The 24,676-nt window shown below is 49.6% G+C and overlaps 8 protein-coding genes across 9 annotated transcripts; 4 read left to right on the forward strand and 4 right to left on the reverse strand.

Annotated features, from left to right (window-relative positions):
- The first annotated feature begins 44 nt into the window (after positions 1-44).
- FVEG_08053 (hypothetical protein) lies at positions 45-4,209 on the forward strand. Its single transcript, XM_018896851.1, has 2 exons — positions 45-3,307; positions 3,358-4,209. Exons 1-2 carry the CDS (start codon positions 531-533, stop codon positions 3,686-3,688), a joined length of 3,108 nt encoding a protein of 1,035 aa, XP_018754380.1. The 5' UTR covers positions 45-530; the 3' UTR covers positions 3,689-4,209.
- A 354-nt stretch (positions 4,210-4,563) lies between these two features.
- FVEG_08054 (phosphomannomutase) lies at positions 4,564-5,808 on the forward strand. 2 transcript variants are annotated; one of them, XM_018896852.1, is made up of 3 exons: positions 4,564-4,887; positions 4,942-5,399; positions 5,459-5,808. In XM_018896852.1, exons 1-3 carry the CDS (start codon positions 4,783-4,785, stop codon positions 5,709-5,711), a joined length of 816 nt encoding a protein of 271 aa, XP_018754381.1. In that variant the 5' UTR covers positions 4,564-4,782; the 3' UTR covers positions 5,712-5,808. The 2 variants fall into 2 exon arrangements, with proteins under 2 accessions (XP_018754381.1, XP_018754382.1); XM_018896853.1 differs by lacking the exon at positions 5,459-5,808 and having other exon boundaries at positions 4,645-4,887; positions 4,942-5,458.
- Positions 5,161-10,380, reverse strand: FVEG_08055 (hypothetical protein). The gene is made up of 4 exons (XM_018896854.1): positions 10,098-10,380; positions 7,257-10,040; positions 6,519-7,207; positions 5,161-6,463 (listed from the first exon to the last, which is right to left on the reverse strand). Exons 2-4 carry the CDS (start codon positions 9,683-9,685, stop codon positions 5,982-5,984), a joined length of 3,600 nt encoding a protein of 1,199 aa, XP_018754383.1. The 5' UTR covers positions 9,686-10,040; positions 10,098-10,380; the 3' UTR covers positions 5,161-5,981.
- Positions 10,381-11,906: 1,526 nt separating this feature from the next.
- Positions 11,907-15,479, forward strand: FVEG_08056 (DNA mismatch repair protein MSH3). The gene is made up of 2 exons (XM_018896855.1): positions 11,907-12,776; positions 12,826-15,479. Exons 1-2 carry the CDS (start codon positions 11,999-12,001, stop codon positions 15,372-15,374), a joined length of 3,327 nt encoding a protein of 1,108 aa, XP_018754384.1. The 5' UTR covers positions 11,907-11,998; the 3' UTR covers positions 15,375-15,479.
- A 523-nt stretch (positions 15,480-16,002) lies between these two features.
- FVEG_08057 (hypothetical protein) lies at positions 16,003-17,690 on the reverse strand (the record flags this gene model as incomplete). The annotated part of the gene is made up of 6 exons (XM_018896856.1): positions 16,003-16,529; positions 16,601-16,755; positions 16,804-16,849; positions 16,902-17,136; positions 17,183-17,569; positions 17,619-17,690. The coding sequence occupies 6 exons, from the start codon at positions 17,688-17,690 to the stop codon at positions 16,003-16,005; spliced, it is 1,422 nt and encodes a 473-aa protein (XP_018754385.1).
- Positions 17,691-17,729: 39 nt separating this feature from the next.
- FVEG_16240 (hypothetical protein) lies at positions 17,730-18,326 on the reverse strand (the record flags this gene model as incomplete). Its single annotated transcript, XM_018905478.1, has 2 exons — positions 17,730-17,954; positions 18,291-18,326. The coding sequence occupies 2 exons, from the start codon at positions 18,324-18,326 to the stop codon at positions 17,730-17,732; spliced, it is 261 nt and encodes an 86-aa protein (XP_018754386.1).
- Positions 18,327-19,567: 1,241 nt separating this feature from the next.
- Positions 19,568-21,127, reverse strand: FVEG_08058 (geranylgeranyl transferase type-2 subunit beta). Its single transcript, XM_018896857.1, has 2 exons — positions 20,742-21,127; positions 19,568-20,686 (listed from the first exon to the last, which is right to left on the reverse strand). The coding sequence occupies exons 1-2, from the start codon at positions 21,103-21,105 to the stop codon at positions 20,070-20,072; spliced, it is 981 nt and encodes a 326-aa protein (XP_018754387.1). The 5' UTR covers positions 21,106-21,127; the 3' UTR covers positions 19,568-20,069.
- Positions 21,128-21,554: 427 nt separating this feature from the next.
- Positions 21,555-22,818, forward strand: FVEG_08059 (hypothetical protein). The gene has a single exon (XM_018896858.1). It carries the CDS (start codon positions 21,751-21,753, stop codon positions 22,720-22,722), a length of 972 nt encoding a protein of 323 aa, XP_018754388.1. The 5' UTR covers positions 21,555-21,750; the 3' UTR covers positions 22,723-22,818.
- The last annotated feature ends 1,858 nt before the right edge of the window (positions 22,819-24,676 follow it).

Raw genomic sequence — 24,676 nt, forward strand, 5'->3', positions numbered from 1 at the left:
TAAGGTAGGTCTTAGGTAGGTATCTCTGAACAACAGGCGGCCTCCCTTCATCTTCGTCACCATCACCAAACTAGGTTGTAACAAACCCGTCGCAAAGAGACGCTAAAATGCTGGAAACTGGATTTCTGCATGCTTCAAAAGGGAAAGTCGATGCATAATGGGGGATATTAAGATTCTCGATCACCGATCCACGATTCCCCCCTCGGTTAAGTTAACGTGGGAATGGGGCATGCCACGGACTTGGGAGCATGTAACGTCAAGATCCATACCACGGACACTTGTTAACCTAACCTTTAAACCTTACCTTACCTCATCTAGCACTGAATCCAATTCTTGTTCTCCAAACATTTCCTCTGCATCTTTCCTACTCCCATTCCTGAATTGTATCTCAATTTATATTCTTAAGCTTCATAAGACCCGTCCTTGTTCCTTGTTTTTCTTTCTTTCTTTCTTTCTTTCTTTCTTTCTCTTTCAATGTCATAATGGCACCCAGAGAAGCTTCTTCATGACATGACGATACCGGTTCCAACATGACGAATACCACCCCCCGTAGGCTTCTCTGCCCCATCAGCGAGACTACCAAACGTCCCAATGCGACCCCCAAACGTTTCCCCAGAGGCAGCCGCTTACAGTCTCGCCCTTTCTATACTACGGTCCTCCTTCTATCAGTCCTGACTGCGTATTCATTTTTGTCGCATACAACCTTCGCGCAGTCCGTTTCCAATCGCGCGGCAGATCCCGATCTGCTCTTCAAGCGCAGTTCCTCTATGGTCGAAACACCCGAGTGCAATCAAATCCACGACGCTGTAGACAAATGCGCCTTTGTGCGCAAATACTGCAACGATGATGATGCTGGGCTTATACACTATATTGAACTGTATTATTGCTCTTTCGGTAATGCAAGACCCGTCGCATTCACAGCTCTCGTGCTTTGGCTGGGCCTCCTCTTCACCACCATCGGCATCGCTGCAAGCGATTTCTTCAGTGTCAACCTAAGCACGATAGCGACAGTTCTTGGTCTGAGCGAGAGTTTGGCAGGCGTCACATTCCTCGCCTTTGGCAATGGGTCTCCCGATGTGTTCAGCACCTTTGCAGCCATGGGCTCCAACAGCGCCAGCATGGCCGTTGGAGAGCTGATCGGCGCGGCAAGCTTTATCACAGGTGTCGTTGCTGGTTCTATGGCATTGGTGAGGGAGTTTCGTGTTGATCGGAAGTCATACACACGCGATATTTGCTTCTTCATTCTTGCGGTCGTCTTCACCATGATCTTCCTAGCTGATGGCCACCTTCACTTGTGGGAGTGTTGGGTGATGATAGGCTACTATGGAGTGTATGTCGTTACTGTTGTAACATGGCACTGGTACTCCACGAGACGCAAAGCTAGACAACGCAGAGAAGGCGAAGCGCGCAGCCATGTGTATGCAGCCCTAGGTCACTCGGGGGACGAGTTGGCCGGCGAGCCATATAGAGACGACCCAGATGATGCTGGCTCGGGCCCTAGCACTGCGCACGCTACGCCGCCTGATATCTCGCTCCTTGAAGCCGGACCCAGAATCGAGGTTGACGGTACGCCTCAGCGAGCTGGAAGCGACACGTCTAGTGAAGACCATGATCGCATGGTTGCAGCCGAGGTTGCCAGCAGCATGCGAGTTCTGCGAGGTCGTGGAGTTCGACGAAACACAATGACGCCCATCCGACCTAGTCTTGTAGGTGCACTGGAATTTCGGTCTGCTTTGGCGCAGTTACAGCGCGAGGGTAATTTACAGCTGTCGACAATCCCAGGAAGAAGCTACTCGGATTATCATGTGCACAGGCGTAGGCAGACCACCGCAACAATCGCGGAATCAGCTCGGTCTGATGGCCAGTTTGACCCCACTACTGGTGAGCACGCACCCATAAGGAACAGAGCACTCTCTTCTGGAGACGTCCCAGTTGGTGTGCCTGCTCACCCAGACCTACACATTCCGCGCCGCAACGGATCTGAACCGACGTTGTCCGTTCCTGGCTCAACAGCCAGTGGAACGAGGGCATCAAGCCCCAGCCCATCCTACACTGTAGGAGGAAACTTGGCAGCGCCTCCTGTCGGTCCTAGTGGGACCACCCACGATGCGTCTCCAGAAGACCAGAAAGGACAGCTGCTGACTCCCGAGCTTCGTCTGCAAATACCTTCCAGCCGACGTAGCAGTTACAGCGACCGCTCCTCGCCCAACACGCCTTTCCCTATGTACAGTGACTCGCCAGCACTGCTTACGCCCAATTACCAGAATGACCCAATTGAGTTCGTCTCGCCAGGAGGAGTATCACCCAATACCGTAGCACCGGGTCCAGCAAGCCGTGAGACACCCTTTGCCGACTTGCAACTGACAGTCGATGCCCCGTCACGTCCTGTTAGATGGTGGCCTTATGCCGTGCTACCAGCTCCCCATGTCTTGTGGGCAACTTTGTTCCCTACATTGCAAGGCTGGAAAGAGAAGACGGCATGGGACAAGTTTGTCAGTGCCATCTCTGTGCCAAGTATCTTTCTTTTGGTGGTGACTTTGCCCGTCGTAGACTCAGAAACAACAGACGGCGAATCATCTATCCTCGAAGCACTCAACGACCACACCGATCATTACCATCACGATCATCAAGGTGTTGGGCACATGGCTCCGCCCATATCAATCGAGCACTCGGCGATTGAGCCAGAAGGAGAGTCGGAATGGGAGCGTTATCGTAGACACACCATCACAAGCCGTGGCAACAGTCACGTTGGCCTTGCGACGACACCATCTACAGCACATGCTGCAGATGGAGAGACCCTGGCCGCCTCGCAGTTCTCTCTGGGTCCACCGGCCATAGTGGCAAAGCCAGCTTCAGATTTCCATTCCTCCAGCAGTGTCAAGAATGACTGCACAGGCTGGAACCGATGGCTCGTGGCGCTACAACTATTTACTGGTCCCCAGTTTGCTGTCCTTGTGTTTTGGGCCAATACCTTGGAGGACTGGGAGAGCCCTCATAAAGCTTTGATCCGTATGGTGTTATACACACTCCTGGCATCTCTCATTCTTCTCGGTGTCTTGGTCGTTTTCACGTCAGAGGATAGACCCCCTCGTTATCATTACATGCTTTGCTTCATGGGATTCATTATTAGTATTGCTTGGATCTCAACCATCGCAGGCGAGGTTGTGGGGGTTCTCAAGACGGTTGGAGTAATTTTGAATATCTCGGAAGCGCTACTGGGTCTCACCATATTTGCTGCTGGCAACAGTGTGGGGGATCTAGTCGCTGATATTACAGTAGCACGGCTTGGGTATCCCGTGATGGCTTTGTAAGTACAGGAGGGCTTCCTTGGAGCACTCGGGCTAATATGGCATCTAGATCTGCTTGCTTTGGTGGCCCTATGCTGAACATCCTTCTGGGCATTGGTATCGGCGGTGCCATGATGACAATCCAGAAGGCAAACAAGAAGCATCGCAAGAACCCCAGCCATCCCATCAAGTACAAGCCTTACCGCATTCAAGTTGGAGGGACGCTGATGATCTCAGCTATCACACTGCTTGTCACACTGGTGGGCTTGCTTATTGTTGTGCCCATGAACAAATGGATCTTGAGTCGCAAGATTGGATGGGGACTGATCACTCTCTGGGCAGTGAGCACAATCGTAAACGTGATCGTCGAGCTTACTGGAGCTTGGGGTGAAATGGCATAGCCTGCCATGAACTCGGTTGGGCTTACAAAGGCGTTTTTGTCTTATTCATACATTCTTTGAGTGACTGTTTAGACCAAGCAATAACATGGCTTTGCCATTTTTTTTTATTTTTTATTTTTTTTTATTTTGTAACCGAACGAGAGCTGATTCGAGAGATGCTGCCTGATCCAAGTGTATATAGGGATATCCATCAGGTAATTGATAACCATTCATCCATGCCGACTTTAATCCTTGTTCACTCGTTCACCGAGCTCACCTCGACTGAGAGGCGGGGTCCACTGGTTGCTGCGAGCTATTTAGCGGTGAGACAGGGCGGAACAGGTGGCCCACTAAAAAGTTTCTTGCGCTAGTGGAGGTCGTGAAGATCTTTTGGTGGAGGGGTAATGTTCGAGGGGCTATTAGGTAGAGGGTAGCAAGCAGAGGAAGACTCCATAAGGTACCTAGAGCAGCAACGAATTGTCAGTCCAGAGCATTCAAAACAAGATGTAATACCTACCAAGGTAGCCAATGTTAATTTTGATGCTGTTACTTCGCAAAAGTTCGGTGATAGTTCGAACCATCCTTGAAACATCCAGTTATCATGGCCCTTGGAAAGTGTTGCCTTTAATCCAATGGGTGATTCCAAAGTCAACCAACAGTGAATCCACAACCCCTGGATCTTTAGCGGTAAACGTGGCCCAAGGGATAGGAGCCAGAGAAGGTCTTTGAGAAACCAGTGGACAGCAATTCCTCTCCTTGTGCCTGTAGACTAGTTTTTTCAACGGCTCTGCCAAGGTTATATTACAGGCAAGCTTTTGTTGAACCGCCAAGAGCAGTAACTTGGAGCCAATACCTGTATTGCCTGAGGTGGAAGTTAACAGTTCGTCGTTAAGTCTGCCCCGCATTCAAGTTCATCGTACATGCTCTGTAAAGTAACTACCTACTACTAATCTACATAGCTCCCCATCCCTGCCCCACCTTCTCCCATCCATTTGTTTAGGTAGTATCGAGTCCCCTCTTCAACACCAAGGAACTCCCTACTATCTATCTCACCTTGTTCCTGTATCCTACAGTCTCCATTCTCTCTTTTACAAACAACGACAACAACATTCGCAATGGCTCTCGCATCCCCTCCCTCGTACACTCCTCTCCAGGAGCGTCCTCTCAAGGACACCATCTGCCTCTTCGATGTTGACGGCACGCTCACACCCGCGCGCCTGGTACGCTCAAACACCCTGTTTTGAATACCCCCCCCAAGTCTCTAACCCATACAGGACGCCTCGCCCGAGATCCTCGACATCCTTCAGAAACTTCGCTCAAAGTGTGCTATCGGATATGTTGGTGGCTCGGACTTCGCCAAGCAACAGGAGCAGTTGGGCAAGCCCGCCGGACAGCCCGTCACCGCCCTCTTCGACTTTTGCTTCTCCGAGAACGGCTTGACTGCCTTCAAGCTCGGCGAACCCCTCGAGTCCAACTCCTTTATCAAGTTCATTGGCGAGGAGCAGTACAAGGAGCTTGCCAACTTCGTCCTCCACTACGTTGCTGATCTCGATATCCCCGTCAAGCGCGGCACCTTCATTGAATTCCGCAATGGAATGATCAACATTAGCCCCGTCGGTCGTAATGCCAGCACTCAGGAGCGAAACGACTTTGAGGCGTTCGACAAGGACGCAAAGGTCCGGGAGAAGTTTGTCGCTATTCTCAAGGAGCGATTCGGCCACCTCGGCCTCACGTACGTTACGATCCCTAATTCCCCATGGCACGCTCTGATCTCTGACATTCTCTGAAAAGCTTCTCCATTGGTGGCCAGATTTCCTTCGATGTGTTCCCCACCGGGTGGGATAAGACCTACTGCCTCCAGCACCTTGAGAACGAGGCCAAGAAGCCTGACGGTATCGCCTACAAGACCATCCACTTCTTTGGCGACAAGACATTCGAGGGCGGCAACGACTATGAGATTTACACCGACTCTAGGACAACTGGCCACTCCGTCACCGGACCTGAGGACACCATGCGTATCCTCAAGGAACTCTTCGATCTCTAAATACATATTTGGGCGTTGGAATGAGATTCAAAAGCATATATACACAATAGAAACGAGACCAAGAAACATGCAATGTTTTCATGAATATTTTGCCAAATGTGTATAAAGTCGATCCGTCTCGTACCCGTATAATGCTGCTAAGCTTGACAAACTAAAAATAAACAAGGTATATATATGTCTTCGTAGTATCGTAGAAACGCTATATGTGCAATATAAATGGCGAAATCCAATCAGTACCCTTACCAAAGAATCCAACTACCACCTACTGAATCATCGTCCATATTCCAAATGAGGGATGATAACAGGACCATATTTCGTTGGTGCCGTGAACGCTCCGTCACCCTGAACAACAAAGTCGACGGCCAGGCTCACCTTGGACAGGCCCTGTTGCGAACCGTTCAGGCTGGGGTTAGGGCTGAACGGTGTCTGGGGCACTGCTGCCGCTGCGTCCTGGTCGTATGAAACAAAGGCGACGTAGTTTCGACGACCCATGAGCTTTTTGAGCTCTCTTGCGGCACCACTGGCATCAGAATGGAAGATCTCCATCATATCTTCTTTTGTGTCTGACACCTCGTGCGTTGACTTCTTGCCATTTTGAGGTACGTAAAGCGTCTTTTGGTTGTGCAGCATCTTGAGCACATAGTTGCTTTGAGGTGCCGCCACGATAGGGGATGAGATGATCTGGTACATGGTCTTGTGATCACCTGGGTGCGTGGGGTCATGAACCAACCCAGCTCCTGAGGCATTGACGTCTGCGGAAATGTTAGCCTGAGAACCCCAAAAACTGATATGTGATAGTCGACTTGCCTCCAGAGAGGAAGGTCATTCTAATTCCCTTCTGTTGTGAAATGCCTTGTAGAGTTCGGATCAGGTAGGTTCTCTCTAGGTCCTTGGTGTCGTGAGTCCACATATCCTTGAGCACTTCTTGAATGTCAAGCTCGCCAAACTGGTTCAAGACATTACCCATGAGACCAGTTTTTCCGACGGCCTTCTTCACCTGCGAGAAGCCTTGTGCAACCACATCTTTGCCGCCGACTACGCCTGCAACCGAGCTCGTGACCTTACCCAGGATGTTGTAGGTTGTGTTGACTGCCTTTTTGCCCGCAGCCATAGTGTTGGCAAGGCTCTCCACAGTGTCCAGGCGTGGATACACAAGTGGTACCGAGATCATCCAGATACAATGCTGCACGCTTGGGGGGAGTGTAGCGACTTTAGGGAAAATCCCTTGGTACGTCGGGCCTGCCATTACTTGGGCTTGGGTGCGCTCGGATCGACAGTCAGGACCAACAACCACCACAGCCGGTCCGAGGTACTTCACGAAATGCCAACCAGTCCCAGTGATGGTGAATATGTCGTGATCGGTGCTGACGTTCCGTAGCATCTCGACAGTGGTATGGTGCTGAAACAACAGGTACATCTCTGTCGCAATTCTTCCAATGTTCTTGAACATGGGTGAAGATTGCATATAGTCTGGGTATGAGCCATATCCATCAAAACTATACGGGTCAGTACATGTAACAACCTGAATGATAGCAGTGCACTTACATATCGTGGTCATCAATCTGCAGAACATGGGGAATTTGCGCAAACGCCTCACGAAGGAACGGTTGATCAAAGTGGCTGGTGTAGTAGTGGAAGTATGCGTGTGCGACATCCTCTTCATGTCGCGCTGTCCACTGGACATTCTTCTTGTTGTCACGTCCACTCATGGCAAGCCACTGCTTGAGGAGAGGGACTTCTTTCCACAAACGATCACCGTAGATCTGGTCTCCCAACCCTAACTGAACATGAAAGCCACCACAATCGACATTCTTCTGCAGGACGTCCTTCCACATGAATCCAACCCCGCCAAGCTTAGCTCGCTCGTTCTGTGAAGTGCCTGCAGCGAAATCGTTGCCGGAGTGGGCAATAAAGCGCCAGCTAGTCTCTTGACGCCCAGCCACGACGAATTCATAGCGTGTGCAGCCAAGGTGGGAGGTAACTGCGTATGTCCAACGCTCAGTACCAGCCTCGGACATGGGCAGTTCCAGATCATATTTATAAAACTTCCATCTCTGGTGTGTGAAAATTGGGCGAGGCTCAGCTTGTCGTGGATTGGGTGCCAGGTCGTGGCTCAGGTGAATATGGATTGTGGGTGGTTGAGGAGCATCTGTTACAATCAGAATACTACCCAGCCAAAGGCCCTTCTCGATATCCATGTTAACATATCGCAGGTAGGGGCCAAAATAAACGCCATTCGTCGGTTGAATCCTGTACATATCAACCCCCGCGCTCGGTGGAGGACCGGTGAATCCGGCGGCTGTGGGTGTTGCTGAAGCCGCCACACTCATGATGCTCTCAGCATAACCAGGGGTATGCGGTGGGAACATCGGGGAGGCCATGGCTTGCTTGCCAAACATCGGCGATGCCAAAGGGTTTCCATAAGTCGAAGCGGTCGGCGAGAGAGGAGCTTGTTCGTGAGATATAGGGTTTGGTCCCTTTGGGAACTCCCACTGTGTAGCTTGAGATGCCAGATGGATATAATAGTATTGCCCGGAATTCTGATCCAAATGGGCGATCCATCCCTCAGGCAAAGGTGGAGGTGAGGCAGGGTTTTGGGGTTCAAAGGTTTGGGCAGGGGCAACGACTTGCTGTTGAGACGGTTGCCCATTCTGCTCAGGGTGCGGTTCATTCGCAAACGCAGGGTGAGGGTCGTTGGCAAACGCAGGATGGCCTGGGTGCTGAAGAGCAGGTGAAGCAAGTCCACCAGCAACAGTTGAGGCTGCAGCTACTGCGGCGGCCTTCGTTGGCGCTGTCGATGCAGTCGCCTGCTGGTTGGGTTGAGTACCGGCAGAACTTGAGCCGGCTTGCTGGGGCCGTTGCTTCTCGTTAGGATAGGACGAGTTTCCACCAGGGTTGAGACTCGAGTATGCAGGAGGGGGCGAGTTGGTGTTCATACGTTGGAAGTCTTGCTCCAACACACTGACTTGCGCCTGGCCCTGTCCTTGCCCTTGTGGCTGTGGCTGTGGCTTTTGTTGTTGTTGCTGTTCGGGTTGTGGGGGAGGACTAAACGATTGATGTGATTGTGCCGGACTCGAGATAGCATTCATGCCCTGGTACACAGTCGGAGGACCAGATGGTGCTTGGTCTGGGGTCTCGGTCGGTGTCCATGGTCGTTGAGGAGGAGGCTGGTTTCCATACTGCGCGAGTCTCTGGGAAGCGGCCGCACTGGGGGCGCCCAGGCTATTAAGGGTAGCAGTTCCAGAGATACCAGCGGCGGCATAACGGGCCTCAATAGCATCAGCTGGCGCCTGTCCTGGCTCGACAATCGGGGTTTCGGGAGGAGGGGGCGAGCCACGGCTTGCCCGGGTCGTTGAAGTCGAGGCAGTTGAAGCAAAGCGATTTACTCCTTGGTCGTGCATCTTGAGTTGCTGGACAGCGGCATGCTGGGCCGGTGCATTGCTTGATGAGCCGGATGCAGCACCAGGCGGCGGATAGTACGTTTTTTGATAGCTGGGATAATTGTTGTTGGAGGAGCCAGGGCGGTGGCTATCGGCCAGCGGACGTTGGAAAAGATCGGTGTCGGCGTCAGGACTTGTGGGAGAGCTGATAGGTTTTGGAGCAGCTCCTCTTCGCTCAGCGAGACCAGGTTTCTTTCCTAGTGGGCTAGTTTCTAGTCGAGGGCTGGTGTCGTTGTATGCAGAGCCGAAGGGCTTCGCAGGAGTTGGTTTGCGAACGTCGTCGTCGTCCGGGAACGGCAAGGGAGCCGCAGAGCTGGAAGCACCAGGAGGTAAAGGAAAAGAGTGCTTAGAGGCGGGAGATGTGGACGAAGGAGGCGCAGGATATCGGAAAGCAGATGATCTGCCATCTTTTGCGGGTTGGGGGCTCTGAGGCTTGAATATGCGCAAAGGTTCAACGGTAGGGCTATCGCAGTCTTCAGGGGCAGGCTTGCTGAGAAACATCTCCTCATCTGGAACACCACGACTGCGCTCCATCTTGATATACGACGGAGGATCTAATAAGCGACGGAAGATACGGAAGCGAAATGTGCGACAGTATGCGATATGCGATATGGGAGTTGCCCAAGCTTGGCGGGGTAAGTGGGCGAGCAACAGAACGTCCTGTTTGAGCTTGATGACGCAGATGACGAGGCACAAAGGAGGCCGCGGTAGCTGGCCTGTTCTTGATCAACAAGTACAAACTTGAGAGGAGGTCAACAAAACTCTTGGGTGATGTGCCGTCTAGGTTTATCTTGTTTGAGTTGTTGGCTGAGCGGGGTTCGACCGTTTGGGCTGTATCGGCTGAAGTGACGTGGGCTTGTGCGTACGTACAGGTAAAGTATGTAGGTACCTAGATTTGTCGTTAGTGCCTTCTATCTCCCGTGGCGTTGGTTGTGCTTGTTCGTACCTGATTGAGGGGTCCAGGAAAGTAGGTCGCAGAAACGGCCGCGTCAGGTACAAAACTCTGTTGCTGGTCTCAGAAGAGTGGAAAAGCGATAAACAAGATTCTTTGTAAAGAACAAAAGCGCATCAATGAAGAAAAAAAAAATTGTAAGAGAAAAGGGGGAAAGGACAATCAAGAGGGGAAGAGGGTCTGTTCTTCTCAAGCGCCGTGGCCTGCTGGATCATACAGATTATGGGGAGCTTCCAATAGCAATACATCTGTTGGGAGGCACCTCGTTAAAACGAAGTAAGGTGGCGTGGTGTGGCCTTCAACCGTAGGTAACTAGAGGGAGCTTATAAGTACAGGGGTTTCCTAGTACTCAAGCTAAGGTATAGTACCTTGGTAAGGTAAGGTACCTAAGGTATGGTTGAAACGTAGGCCGTTGCCCTGGATTCTACAAACAGTGAGTACCTACCTGCCTGCCTGCCTAGGTACCTATGAAGTCGTGGTAGGTATGGAAAGCTCGTGTCTTATTACCTTAGAGTATTCCCATCATGGACGAAAGGTATGCACTATTCCCCCGGGCATAATGGATGTAACCGCCCGAGTTAATCTAATAAGACACATCTTTCTTGTCCGGCGGTAACAGCTTCAGGGGCATGAAATTCGTCACTCTCACAATATGAATATCGAGCTCAGATAATCCCAAACTCACAACCTACTAATGTTTCAAAGACACCATGAATGATGACAAGCTCTGATTGGTTCCCTTGAACAAGCCGTAAGCGCCCGAGAGCTCGAGCTAAAGCTTGGAAGCCATCAAAAGCGGGACCTCGGGAACAGCCTTGCAGGGTTTGGGGGCCAAAGAATAACGAGACGGTGGGGCATTTGGGGTAAATTCAAGGATCATGAGAACTCTGGAGCTCATCATGGGTAGCAACATAGCCTCGAAGCAAGCGCCCAACCTCGAAGCCAAGAAATGCATGTGACCAACCGTGTTGAATTTCAGGCGGCACATTAAAGAATTATGTCATGACGAGATAGTGAGTTTTGGTGAGGTCCCTCCCTTCTGTGATAACTAGCACCCTTAGCACAAACCGAAGCAAACGACTGGCGCGAAGGTAAGTCGAGTCATTGGAGCTCCAAACATGAACAACCCTTGGGGGGCAAGAAAACAGCAAACCTGAAATATAGGGCGCCAAAATAAACTTATCAAAAATTATCCTAAGCTCAGACTATATTACCTAAGTCTTTTTGTCATCTAAGATCGAGGTTCTGTGTTTTCTTTTCTCCCCTAATAACCAAGTCAAATATTTGATAGACATCATGACTTTCATAAGGTGCATGTCAACGTCAGTACGGAGTAGACTCTGACCAACTGGTGGCCTATGCTCTCATTGCCGGGGTTCGGCTGATCATTGATACTGTACGGAGTATATAAGTGATTACTTCTCAATGGCCTATACATTCATGTCCATAGTGCTTCCTACACCTCGTGGGCGTAGGTAGGTATTATAAGGAGTTTGCTGGGAAGTACTTAGCATGGGTCTCGTGATTAAATTGCTCCAGTAAGTTGCTGCCTCTGCTGAATCAGGGCCAAGTTCAAAATGGGCGTTCTCTCTCTGCCTCATTAACATGTTTCGGTCAAGCAAAGTTCAGATCAAAGCCAACACTCAATACCTAAGCACTTGCTAAGGTTGGGAGTACAGGTAAGGTATGATATCTCGAGGTATGCCTATCAGCCCCAAGCGCCTACCTAGGTAGGAAGAAATGTGGGTCATTTAGCCACTCAACGCGTCTCAACTTCTGAGACGCGTTTTCTCCAACGTCACCACCTAATTCACAGGGTAGATTAAGGGTATCAAATGTGAACACCCCCTATAGCTAATGCCATTTACAACACCCACAAACTCCTAATCTCCAACATGGCTCCCACTCCGAAATCGAGCGAGAAGAAACAACAGTCACTGACTTCCTTCTTCACACCAAAGACCGTCAATGGCTTAGCAGCAGTCTTTGAGAAGCAAAGCCGAGCACAAGCAGTCAAGTCGCAGTCGCAGTCGCAGCCACAGTCATCCAGTAAAGATAACGAGTCGCCCTCGCGAAAACGAGCTTTAGATGATGCAGGAAAGGAGAACGAGAAGCCCGGAAAGACTCTGAAAAGAGCTAGAGTTGACGACACTCCCGCCAATGAAGACTCAAGCACATTCTTCTCCAGATCGAAAGCTGGCGATCAAGGGACTATAGGGACACGGACAGAAAGATACCGATACGACGGCTCCAGTGCACCGACCACCCAAGATGGTGACAGGAGCACGGAACCGATCCAGACCGACGATGAAGATGCGGAAGAGAGGCGACAACACCAGGAGCTACATAAAAGATTCGTCAAGAAACTCGGCCACCCAGATGCACTCGCATGGCGCCGCAATCTCCAAGATACTGTGCCGGCGGGTGAAGATGAAGATGCCGGCGCTGATGAGGATGATGCTCCAGCCCCTGCAAAGACGAAGAAGAAGGGTTCCAAGACAGGCAAACTCACCCCTATGGAGATCCAGTTCCTTGACATCAAGAGAAAACACATGGACACGATCCTCATCATGGAAGTGGGTTACAAGTTTCGATTCCTTGGCGAGGATGCTCGCATAGCAGCCAAGGAGCTGAGTATTGTCTGCATTCCAGGCAAGATGCGCTATGATGAGCGTAAGTTATCATTCCTGCAGCCCTGAGCGCAAAATTCTAACCTATAAAGATCCATCAGAGGCCCATTTGGATCGCTTTGCCTCGGCGAGTATCCCGGTGCACCGTCTTCCGGTACACGCAAAGCGCCTGGTAGCTGCCGGACACAAAGTCGGTGTCGTTCGTCAAATCGAGACTGCAGCATTGAAGAAGGCTGGAGACAACCGCAATACCCCATTCGTCCGCAAGCTCACCAATCTCTACACAAAAGGTACCTATATCGATGAGAATGGTGAGCTCGACCAGAGCGGTGGTTCGGGAGCCCCCTCAGGCGGTTATCTATTATGTATAACGGAATCAAAGGCCAAGGGATGGGGCACTGATGAGAAAGTTGATGTTGGCATCATTGCCGTACAGCCAGCAACCGGAGACATCATATACGATAACTTCGAGGACAGTTTCATGCGGAGTGAGATCGAAACGAGGCTCTTGCACATCTCCCCTTGCGAGTTCTTGATCGTAGGGGATTTAACCAAGGGTACGGATAAACTCGTACAGCACTTATCGGGCACCAGCACGAATGTTTTTGGTGACCGGAGTCGAGTCGAGCGCGTTCCCAAAAGTAAGACTATGGCGGCTGAGGCGTACTCCCACGTCACTAAATTCTACGCGGACAAGCTCAAAGATAATGCCCAAGACGAAACTGCCGCCGCCCTTCTTGACAAAGTCTTGAAACTTCCTGAGTCTGTCACCATCTGCCTCTCGGCTATGATCAATCATCTCCAAGAATACGGTCTCGAGGACATCTTTGATCTTACAAAGTACTTTCAGAGCTTCAGCACACGCTCACATATGCTAATCAATGGCACAACCCTCGAAAGCCTCGAAGTGTACCGCAATTTTACAGATCACTCCGAAAATGGCAGCCTGTTCTGGGCGCTCGACAAGACACTCACGCGCCCAGGACATCGCCTACTCCGAAAATGGGTAGGACGTCCCCTGCTCGATCAACAACTTCTCGAGGCCCGTCTCGACGCCGTAGAGGAGCTTCTTGAGAAGCAATCAACCGTTCCTGTATCCCAGCTCGAGTCACTTTTGGCCAACACCAAAACTGATCTTGAACGCAGTCTTATCCGCATTTATTACGGTAAATGTACACGCCCAGAACTCCTCTCAGTGCTTCAGGCCCTCCAAAGGGTTGCGAGCTATTACTCAACCGTCAAGAGTCCTTCTGATGCCCCCTTCTCTTCCTGTCTCCTAAATGATGCTGTCTGTGCACTTCCGCAAATTCTTGATACAGTTGTGTCCTATCTCGAGCGCATTAACCTTGTCGCAGCCCGGAAGGATGACAAATATGGCTTTTTCCGTGATGAATTTCAAACAGAGGATATGCAAGATCACCAACTTGGTATCGCTCATGTTGAGCACGAGCTAGATGGCCACCGTGCTGTTGCCGCTGAGAAGATCAAGAAGAAGACTGTCGAATATGTCACTGTTGCTGGCATCGAATATCTTATTGAGGTACCCAACACAGATATCAAAAACGTCCCTGCTTCTTGGGCCAAGATTTCTGGAACGAAGAAAGTCTCACGCTTTCACACACCCGAGGTACTTCGCCTCATCACGGAACGCGACCAACACCGCGAGGCCCTAGCTGCCGCCTGTGACAAGGCCTTCACAGATCTGCTCGCCTCCATTTCTGCAGACTACCAGCCTCTTCGCGATGCCGTATCTGCTCTGGCGACCCTCGATTGCATTCTCTCACTCTCTAAAGTTGCTGCTCAGCCAGGCTACTCTCGCCCCTCTTTCCTCCCATCAACCGCCGACCCAACCATCTCTATTACCAACGGCCGTCATGCTATTGCTGAGCATACTCTTGACGGCGGTTACATACCCTTCTCTACCAGCCTCATGCATCCTTCACCTTTGGCTCACCTCATAACTGGCCCCAACATGGGCGGTAAATCTTCTTTTGTCCGCGCCCTTGCCCTTATAGTTCTCCTTTCTCAAGTGGGCTCCTATGTCCCAGCCGATGCCTTGTCTCTCACCCTCTGTGATGCTATTCATACACGGACGGGGGCTCGCGACAACCTCTTCGCTGGTGAATCTACATTCATGGTTGAAGTCTCTGAAACAGCCCGCATCCTTCGATCGGCCGGCCCCCGAAGTCTGGTTATTCTCGACGAGCTAGGCCGCGGTACCAGTACTCACGATGGCGCCGCCATCGCTCAGGCTGTGCTGCAGCATGTCGTCACTGAAACCCGCTGTCTAACACTCTTCATCACGCACTATCAAAGCCTAGCGCGGGTAGCTGAAGGTCTAGATGGTGTCAAAAACGTTCACATGAAATTCAAGGCAGAGAAGGGAGAGGATGGCGAGGAACAAGTCACGTTCTTGTACGAAGTTGGTGAAGGTGTTGCTCATCGATCTTATGGCCTGAACGTTGCGAGGCTCGCTCGTATTCCCAAGAAAGTCATTGATGTTGCTGCCCTGAAGTCGGGGCAAATGGAGCAAGAAATGAAGATTCGTCGCTTCAGGGGTATTTGCCGTGCCTTGTCGGACGTGATACATAACGGGCCGGACCAACTTGACCAGCTGGTATCTGGCATTGAACAATTGTAGATAACATCACAACTTTATACGTACTATTTGCGGGTCTCGATAGAAGAAATATAAACCCAATGTCAGAATGACTGGTCTCCCATAAGATGCTTACAATGTCTTCTGTCTTGAAACCCTGTAACTCCAATGTCAAATGATATGTCCGTCTCCCCCGGACTCCAAAGTCCTCCTAGTTATTCTTTTCGCATGACACCATTTTATATGCCTCCTTAAGGCCCCAGATCCCCCATACTGATCGTCTGAGTGCCGCTAAATATTGTCCCAAGTTAATCGAAACTCCTAATTGTGTCCCCACCCAGTACCATTTTGTTGAAAGTTCAAAAATAAAAATAGAATGTCAAAAACGCGAGTCGGTAAAAAGAGGCGTAAGGGGTTGTATGTAATATGTACAGCATTTTTATATCATCTATAAGGGTTAGAACTTTCTTTTAGTCAGAAAGATGATAGCTGTCAGCCAAATGCCTACCTCTGTGGCTGTCATGATGGTTCAGAGCAACGATCTATCGTGACTCGCCATGGTCTGGAAGACTGACGAGCTCCATTGATGTATGTGGACCTTGTGATTTTCGTTTGTGCCTGTAGGTCGACAAGACACATATCTTGCCTTCCTCGGTGCTCATCTTGTCAGTCACATTTGTGAGTCGTCCACTGCAAGGCCGTGGGAGAAGTCCAGGTCATTTTCTGTACCATTCAGGTTCCAGGGTGCATTCATGTTTAGCTCTTGCCCCTCTCCAAGGCCATCGTTGTTCTCATTCGGCTCACAAATTTGTGCCTGCGGTGTTTTCATTCCTCCGTCATCGTGTAAGTGGTCTTGCTGTCGGTTGATAGAAGTAAATGACAATGGGGAGAATGTTGCATTCGGTGTAGCTTGGCTGTAAGGATTCAAGAATGGCCTTTCATGAGAAAAAAGAGGGTTAGTTCCGGGCACTCCCATGAAAGGACTGTTGTTTGTCCCTTGTGTTACATCTCCTGTGATTGATCCCGTGTAGTCTTCATGTTTCAGTTGGAATCCATAGTCTGCGGCCAATCGAAACTGATCTGGGCCAAGTCCTCGATACTGGTCAAAATTTGGAGGGACGAATGGAAGGCGTGACGAAGAATTATAGATGGTAGCGTCTTTCAAAGCATACGAAGCTTCTACATGACCGAATGTGCCTGTTTGTGTGTAAGTCCAAATCCAGAATCCCGTTGTGAATAATGATGGCTCAGATGCTCCTCAAACTTACCCGGAGGGAACGACTCAGGTCGAAGTGCCGTAGATGTTTCTCGGCCTAGAAGTTGTCGTGGTGCTAGATCTCTTGGATGTGGCGTGGGAGAAACAAGATTTGAATGAAGAAAGTTGTCAATGCTTCGAGCCCCGTGCTTCGTGCGAAGGTCGAATCTAGTTTCGGTGTCAGTTTTTTCGTACAGAAGCGGCACAAAACCTCACCTTCTACCATTCCGAGTAGCAGGAAGTGGAGGTTCACTGATGGAAGCTTTTGTTTCGTATTAGCGATTTCTCTCTTTTTCAGTTCGCACAATACCCACCTGGCCGGTCCTTTTCATCACTAAAAACATCGTGGATATCTTGCGATTTTTCTGGTGGGGGATATGTCTTGGGTTCTTTCTCTCGGGTTTTTTTCTTTGTAGGGTTTGCGTTCTTTCCCGTGCCAGGTTTTGGGCCACGAGCAGTACTACGGCGTTGCTTGGGAGCGTTGGCCGAGATTTCAGCAAGAGGTGTGGCCTTTTTGCGCTTCGTTTTTGGAGCTTTTCGTGGTGGTGTCTGGCAATGTTAGCATTTGGAAGGGACTTTCTCTCGTGGTACATACTGATTCTTCCTGGCCAGGAGCAGGAGAGGAAGCATCATCATACACGTCCTTCGTCCTTTCAACTTCTAGTTCAGATGTCATGATGACTTGGGTAGGTTCGATACGCTCCGAAGCCCTCTTCATTCTGTCGATTACGGACTTCGGCTTCTTTTGGTTCCGAGTCCGCCTCATCTCGTCGTCGGCAAGATCCATTTTCCCCATTCCTGGCCACACTTGGCCCTTCAGCGACATTGAGTCGGCTCCCAGAGAGAATTCTTCTTGGACATCTTGATCTGGTTCATGGTCAAAAAAGCCCGGGAAGATCGGGAATTCGTCGAGAATTTCGTCTCCTTCGAGCTTAATCGCAGGGCTCATTGATGTCTCCTGTTTAATCTTCCGCTTGTTTTGCTTTCGGCTGTTAGAAAAACGAACAACCACTAGGGGAGGATATCACTACCTTGGCAGAGGCAAAATTGGTTCCTTGATTGCGCCGGCTACGAGCCTCTTCCTTCAACTGCTTTGCTCTCATTCTATCGACCAACAGTGCCTCGATGCCATTTTGGGAGTACTACTCCTCGTAACGTTGAAGTTTGACCGCGGCGGTGATATCTTGATGAGCCTTGAGCTTCGTTTGGGTTTCGTGATGAAGGTGTCCTTTCGAAGCGATATGAGTAAGAAGATGAGAGACGTCCGAAAAACGAGGAGTCTCAGGGCACACGGAACAAAATAGTGGGATATGTCGACTGATAGAGCTGGCTGCATTGTCTCCTGGTAACGCTGTAGTAGCCATGACCTAAACCACAACGTAATGGTCAGTAACCCCTCTTTTTTCAGTAACCACTCAGGGCGGATTTTCAGCAAATTGTTTGGGCTACGGTACCAAGGGAGCTATCAATGGCGTGTAAAACGGGTTGTGGATCGTTATCCTCCTTGTCTGAGAACGAATGGGAAAGGGCTGACAGACAGGTCAAAACGAGGGCAATAGTGAGTGCAATGAGTCGAAATGGAGATGGAATCAAGTTTCGGGTCGAAAAGAGCAGGTCTTGTGTAAGTGAAGATAAGGCAAAGTCTGTGATCGAGAAGAAGGGAAGACAAGTAGCTAATGAGAATACGAAGGGAAGTTGCTTACCAGTGGTGGCTTTGTGGACTTCCTGCTTCGAGCCATGATTGCGGCTTACAGCAGTAGAGGCTGAACTTTTGAACTGACGATGCAGGATCGACTCCTTGTTGCTTCACATGGATAACAGCCGGCCGATGGCAGAGTGGAAAGGAAGGAAGGCTCAATCTGGAGACTTTCTGAGACGCAGGTTAAGAGGAAGTTGCAACGTCTTCGAACTTGGAAAGTGCTGTCTGCCACGAGATCAGAAGTCACCTGCCCTGTTTGCCTCGAATGGCATACTTGGACAGTAACGATTCTAGGAGAACTCGCGCGAAAGATGAATATCTCGATACTGTGAAGAGTGGTAGTCTGCGGAAAGGGTGCAGAAGCTTCCCATACCTCTTAGACCTTGCTCCTTATTGTGTCTAGATCAAAGTCCGCTTCCTGCTTGGTATTGCTTCAGACTAGTCAAAAGGGATGGCGCTTGAGAAAGAACCGGGTTTCTCTAGGTAAGTAGGTAGGCAGTCTTAATACTGTAGTAGAAGTAATTAGCACGGTCGTTCCTGGTTTCAGGGCCGAGATCTTCTTGTTCGCAGTCAAGGAAAGCCACCATCTAGGGCTCTCGTCTTCCCAGCTCTTTTGTTATTCAAGCTGTACCTAAGTAGGTATGTACAAAGGGAGAAAATAAGCATTCGAAACTCACCGTATCTTGAGAGGGGTTGTCGGGACAATATTGTGAAGAACAAGGTTCCTCAAACAACGATGCCAGATATGCGAAAATACCAGAACAGTCGGAGACGACAAGTAAGGATTGAAAGACACTTCGGAAGTGTACTCAGAGACGTGACTAGGAAAAGGTATCTACCAGATCGACCTTGGTAGGTAAGGTACCTACTAGGCACTCAGGTGGGCAGGTTGGTATAGTTGAAGACAATGGAATATCAAAGGAAGAGGAGATGCAGGTGATTCAGATGATTTTGATACATCCCAAGTCGTAAGGTAAGTACCTAACCAACCACCTCAACCTTAATGTACTAGGTACCTAAGCTAGTAGAGGGCCAGAAGTCTGGGGAAGGAGATGAGGGGTAATTGAAGAGGGGCTACCTAGCCAGGTCTGACTTTCAGGGGGGAAGGAGCGTGTCAGTAGGTGCTCCGAAAGCCCTGTGAGCCTCAGGAAACATTATGAGGCATGAAGGGCATGCGCGGATTCCAGCTGCGCGGCGCAAGGAACAGGAGGCCAGTAGCATCTTATGCCGGAGGAGGCTGCCAAGCACTGCTCTTCATACACTTAGTAGGTACTTAGTATTGAGAAATGCCAGGGAAGTATGTGATAACAATGGAACCTAGGATACGTGTGATAGTCGTGACCAAGGAGCAAACATTTGCAGCACGAGGAGAGCCCGAGGGTGACCGAGGCGAGGCGATTGTATCATCATTGGCAGGAAATTTTGTATTGACATTGAAAGATTAGTACTTTGGTGTATTAATTAAAGTAAGGGCAATACAGAGTTGGTCCAACATGACCAGGTTCAAAGATATGGGGCCATCCATATCTATCCTGATTCTGTGATATGAGCACATGTCTTGACAAGCTCAGTACCGATCAATGTTTGAAGGACTTCACGGGACGAACACCACGGAGTCAAGCGATGCCCCTGAAAAAACCAACAGTTCCTCTTCCCTCAACCATATTCACATGCTATCACTGAACAACGTCGTAAGCATGTGCTATGAATGGTCAGAGGGTGGTGGCTGACACCATTGGGTAAGATGTATGAGGGAAAGACGGGCTCATAGACGTATAGAGGATCAGCCGAGAAGTCTCTTTGTTATCGCCTTGGGCATGCAATATACTGGATCGACTGCCTCGAGACCTGGATAGCCCAGAAGACTAAGACCACACAAGCCGAACTGGGTATGCCAAACATCGACCATATTACCAGGTCGATCAGAGATACCACCAGTTTCGGTATCTTGACATTTGAGAATGAAAGCGATAAGTGCATCGCGGTCAATCCAATGCGTGCGCTCGATCATGGCGAGACTGCTCAATACCCACCAGCTGTAGCACACATCCTCGTCTTTTTCGGGTCGACCGTTAAGGCCACCACAGGGAACTTGTCTCTCGCTCAACCATCGGCCGAGCTTCTCTTTGTCCACGAGATCAAGCCGACCAACTATTGCGAGGGCGGCAACGCAAGTAAAGATCTGACCCGAATGCGACTCCGCACCAGGCCCTGTTCCATAGCCACCGTCAAAGTTGGCACAAGCGATAATGTGTGCAACAGCCTTGTCGACGTTGACAAGGGACATAAGACCGAGCAAGGACAGGGCATTGAATGCACCGTACAAGAACCGGGTATCCTCCTCGCCCCATTCATCCCCGGCAAATGTGCCGGTCTCTTGATTCTGCAGTCCCGCGATGACTGTTGGTGGTCAGTGTGTGCATAGGAGGCACTGTGGACCTTGCAAAATACCTACACTTGCCAACCTGGTTCTTGCCTTTGCCTTTTGTTTCCAGTTGGTCGAGAGCATCCGTCATGGCGAGAATCTGCACAGCACTTACTGTGGATAGCATGTGAGCATCATGGCCAGGTGCCGCACCGAACCCGCCATTTTCATGCTGGCAGGAGAGAGTGAAATCGATGACATCCTGTCGAGGGAGAGCCTCTGGCCGTCCCAGGAGGAAGAGTGCGTTTAATCCCCAATACAAGCCATTGAGTCGCAGATGCTCGGTAAGCCAGTAGTCGAGCTCATCCTTTCTTGTATCCAAGCTCTGGACATACTTCACGTGAGCATCGACAGAGAGTTCTGTACCTTTTTGGCCTGTCGAGTCTTGGGACATATTGTCAAAGGATGAAGTAAGTTGAACGAATTCGCTGAGGTTGACACGGAGAGAATTTTCTATGTGGGCTGTTACGTAAGCGTTGCCTGGCCACCTACCTAGTGGTCACGGTAAGAAACTTTACGGACCTCATCTACCTACCCTTGACCACCTAGCATTATCTAGGTCTCTACAGAGTAGTAGATAATCTGACAAATATCTTGTTCTAATAATGGGGTGGCCATGTTGAAAGAATTGTTTGAAAATAGAGAACAGTTAAATGTACCTGAAGGTCTTTCCAAAAGACAAATGCACGGTACCAAGCCTTGCAAGCTATTTAGTGTATGAGTGCGTTCTAAGAGCCCCAACATAAACACACTTGGTCAAATGAATATAAATGGGTCACATTCTATCTAGAATTCGGTAATATCTTCTAAGTGCTTACCTATATCATATCTCTAATTTGATATATGGTGGGATAACAGTTTATGCGACTTATTTAGAGATACAATGTTGGCCCAGCTGGGACTGTCTTTAATTCAGGAAGGCGTGGAAAACTCCACAAAAGCATCCTACCTATGGGTATAACCCCCTCTCATCATCAACCGCGAGTCACCAGATAGACAACCCTAGTACCCAGAGGCGACCATCGTATCGGCCAAAATCATGCACAAAGAATATTTCACCGCCAACGATGGATGCAAAATCGCCTTCCAGTCTTCCTTACCACTGAAGGAAGTTGCAGGAGTTGCACCCGAGAAATGTGTCCTGCTCATGCACGGCTTCAGTGGCTCTAGCGATTACTTCATCCGCAACTTTACGTCCCTGAGCAAATCACTCTGGGTTGTTGCCCCAGACATGCGAGGACATGGGGACTCCAGCCAAACTCGTGGTGGTTATCATGTCGCGCGGTTGGCCGCTGATCTTTCAGGCCTTGTTGCTCATATTCACAAGGCAGCATCTGTCAGTATTGTGCCTGTTGGATGTTCGATTGGCGCCGCTGTACTCTGGACTTACGTGGAACTCTTTGGTTGCAATGACTTTGCGGGGTTTGTATTTGTTGATCAGGCACCTCTGCAAGACCGTTCAGTGTTTGATGGATGGGACGAGAGCAAGGCGCATACCGGATGTTACGACGAGAAGACCATGCTTGCCGCACAATACAGCTGGATCAATAACTCTCAGAAGGCGCATCTCGACCTTGCAATAGGCTGCTTAGGATATCGATATGCCCCAAAGGAGGAGGAGGGGATTTCGGCTGAGCAACAAGCCAAAGATGAAGCCTTCTTTACGAACATCAGTGCGAAATGCGATCAAACATGGCTAGCACGACTACTGGCAGACCATACTCGCTACGACCACCGGGAAGCCATTGAAACAATCACGGTTCCGGTGTTGGTTATGGCCGGTCGACGATCAAGCTGCTTTCCACTCGAAGGAATGCTCGAGAGCGTGAGACGCGTAGAGAAGTCAAGGCCAGGACTAGCAAGGTCATCGGTGTTTGATTCTGGACATTGGCTATTTTACGAGGAATCAGAGAGATTCAACAAAGAGATTGCGGAATTTGTTAACTCATGCCTGGTAGATGTCGATCGGGCCAACAGCCAGCCGTTTGGTCGGAGTCCAGAATTGAAATGAAGACATACCTAGGTAGTGGCTACGCCCTAGAAAAAGAAGAAAAGTGTAATTTGCTAGCTGATCAAGTACAATCATGAAATAATTGGCAAACGGTGAAAAATGACCGTGAAACATGGCATCACTTGGTTGGGTTATCCAATCGTTGAAGCTTGTGGTCAGCGTATACACCAAGCTTTTCAACATGTGATTCGGCCTGACCATCATATGTTCTGCCCAAGGTCGCACGTCTCGATACAGCAACATGGCTTCAGACACTTGGGCTTACCGAAAATTGTGAGAAAGCATGACAAGATGTTACCTGTTTACATGATACAATGCAAGAATGTTGATTCAACCAGGGTATCATTGTAAGGCTGAGATGATGAATAATGATAACATGGGCAACGCATGAGACGAATTTGATCCTCTGCACTACGTTTCATGTAGGCCGACACTCTTGGCAATGGGTTGCCAGGTTCTAACTGACAGGGAGATCATGACATGGGTTATCTGTCAAACCAAGCAAGATACAATCCACATTTGGCAACGTGGCGGCTGAAGCTGACGACGTCAAATCTTCTGAGTGGGTGTTTGGTGTTTGTCTTTGAATTCATATAAGAGAATATACGACGCTGGAAATACGCAATTTCATCAAACTCACGAGAGGGATCCATGAGGCCTCATCTCGTCGACTCTATAACCGATCCATCTGCACTTTCGACAGGTAAGCGGCTGGCATATGCCACACCCCATGTAATACGAATGGCATCGACTTTCAAGGCAGAGGTGTCAAAATAAGGTGGCGCTATCTCGTGAAGGGCGTTGCGCCTTCGAAAACAGCATCCCGTCTGTTACCCTCTAATATCGATAATGCACCATTCAAAGAACGGGACTCGACTGAAAATCAACTTTTGAGCAGAGACGGCAGAACCCAAGCCTTGTACAGGTACTTGGAATTTGGAAAAAGCCCGAGCCCTCCACTCTGTACCAAGGCTAAGAGCGCCACTGTTGCCGGTCATCCAGGATCTGCCTATGATCCCGGAATGATGGAGCCAGTGGCCAGGTTACGATTCCATATGAATTCCAAGAGAGGCAGTTAACTTTGATGGAGCGATGTTGGCGTCAAGGGCCTCTAGTGTATGTATCGCAAAGTTTGTTGTTGCGAGTGACATATTAGTTGCTGCATGTAAATCCCAGTAGTGAATATAAATGAAGAGGCTGCCTTTAAAGTTAGTAGCCAAATCGTCCCTAGAGACTCGGCTTATCTGTTGTCAGAAAATGCAATACGTATTACAGACATCTAGTTTCATATCATGGTTGCAGCCCTGAACAGAGCTCTTTCGTTCCTGGTTGCTCCATGGCTTTTGGGCGTATCTAGACTCCCGATGCCTGGCGCCTTGCAAGGCGCCAGGCACTTCCAGGTCACTATGGGACTTTTGCTGTGTTTCTCTGCCTGAGAGTGGCCAGCTCATGACTCTGAGATCAGGACTATGAGGTCTGACCTCATTGTGGGATGAAAATGGAAATGTGTAAGAAGAAACAACCCCTGGGTCGAGGAGGTGTCCAACAGAACAGATATAGCGGGGTAGAAGGGCCTCAGCGTTGGATCAAGTGAATTTGATTGATGTAGACGATGATGTCCACAGGTTGTTGTTGTATGGATATAAGTGCTAGCGTACCTTATCTACGTACCTAGGTTTATGTCCATACCTACTTGGTAATATCTGTGGAAACGGGCTGTTTTAGGTTGCCGAATTTCGGTTACAGAGTCTAAATTTTGTAGGTCGTTTCAGCTTCACACGTACACACTTGACGCGCAACGCTCGATTTGAATATTCACCACCGGTACTGTGTTGTATCTGTGAGATGTGATATTTGCAGACGTTGCTAAAGGTATTTATATACCATTTGGCGAGAATGAATAATTACCTATTATCCGCTAGCTGGAACCCGAAACCATATTATCCGAGTAAGG

The sequence above is a fragment of the Fusarium verticillioides genome, chromosome 3, assembly GCF_000149555.1.
Source record: "Fusarium verticillioides 7600 chromosome 3, whole genome shotgun sequence".
Lineage (NCBI taxonomy): Eukaryota > Fungi > Ascomycota > Sordariomycetes > Hypocreales > Nectriaceae > Fusarium > Fusarium verticillioides.

Excerpts from the sequence above, each read along its gene's own strand:
- FVEG_08053 (XM_018896851.1), top strand. The coding sequence starts at position 531 with ATGACGAATACCACCCCCCGTAGGCTTCTCTGCCCCATCAGCGAGACT. Across the intron at positions 3,308-3,357 it reads GGGTATCCCGTGATGGCTTT|ATCTGCTTGCTTTGGTGGCC; the intron begins GTAAGTACAGGA and ends TATGGCATCTAG.
- FVEG_08054 (XM_018896852.1), top strand. The coding sequence starts at position 4,783 with ATGGCTCTCGCATCCCCTCCCTCGTACACTCCTCTCCAGGAGCGTCCT. Across the intron at positions 4,888-4,941 it reads CGCTCACACCCGCGCGCCTG|GACGCCTCGCCCGAGATCCT; the intron begins GTACGCTCAAAC and ends TAACCCATACAG. Across the intron at positions 5,400-5,458 it reads TTCGGCCACCTCGGCCTCAC|CTTCTCCATTGGTGGCCAGA; the intron begins GTACGTTACGAT and ends TTCTCTGAAAAG.
- FVEG_08055 (XM_018896854.1), bottom strand. The coding sequence starts at position 9,685 with ATGGAGCGCAGTCGTGGTGTTCCAGATGAGGAGATGTTTCTCAGCAAG. Across the intron at positions 7,208-7,256 it reads CAGATTGATGACCACGATAT|TTTTGATGGATATGGCTCAT; the intron begins GTAAGTGCACTG and ends TGACCCGTATAG. Across the intron at positions 6,464-6,518 it reads AATGACCTTCCTCTCTGGAG|ACGTCAATGCCTCAGGAGCT; the intron begins GCAAGTCGACTA and ends ACATTTCCGCAG.
- FVEG_08056 (XM_018896855.1), top strand. The coding sequence starts at position 11,999 with ATGGCTCCCACTCCGAAATCGAGCGAGAAGAAACAACAGTCACTGACT. Across the intron at positions 12,777-12,825 it reads CAAGATGCGCTATGATGAGC|ATCCATCAGAGGCCCATTTG; the intron begins GTAAGTTATCAT and ends TAACCTATAAAG.
- FVEG_08058 (XM_018896857.1), bottom strand. The coding sequence starts at position 21,105 with ATGTCCCAAGACTCGACAGGCCAAAAAGGTACAGAACTCTCTGTCGAT. Across the intron at positions 20,687-20,741 it reads CAAGAACCAGGTTGGCAAGT|TCATCGCGGGACTGCAGAAT; the intron begins GTAGGTATTTTG and ends GACCACCAACAG.
- FVEG_08059 (XM_018896858.1), top strand. The coding sequence starts at position 21,751 with ATGCACAAAGAATATTTCACCGCCAACGATGGATGCAAAATCGCCTTC.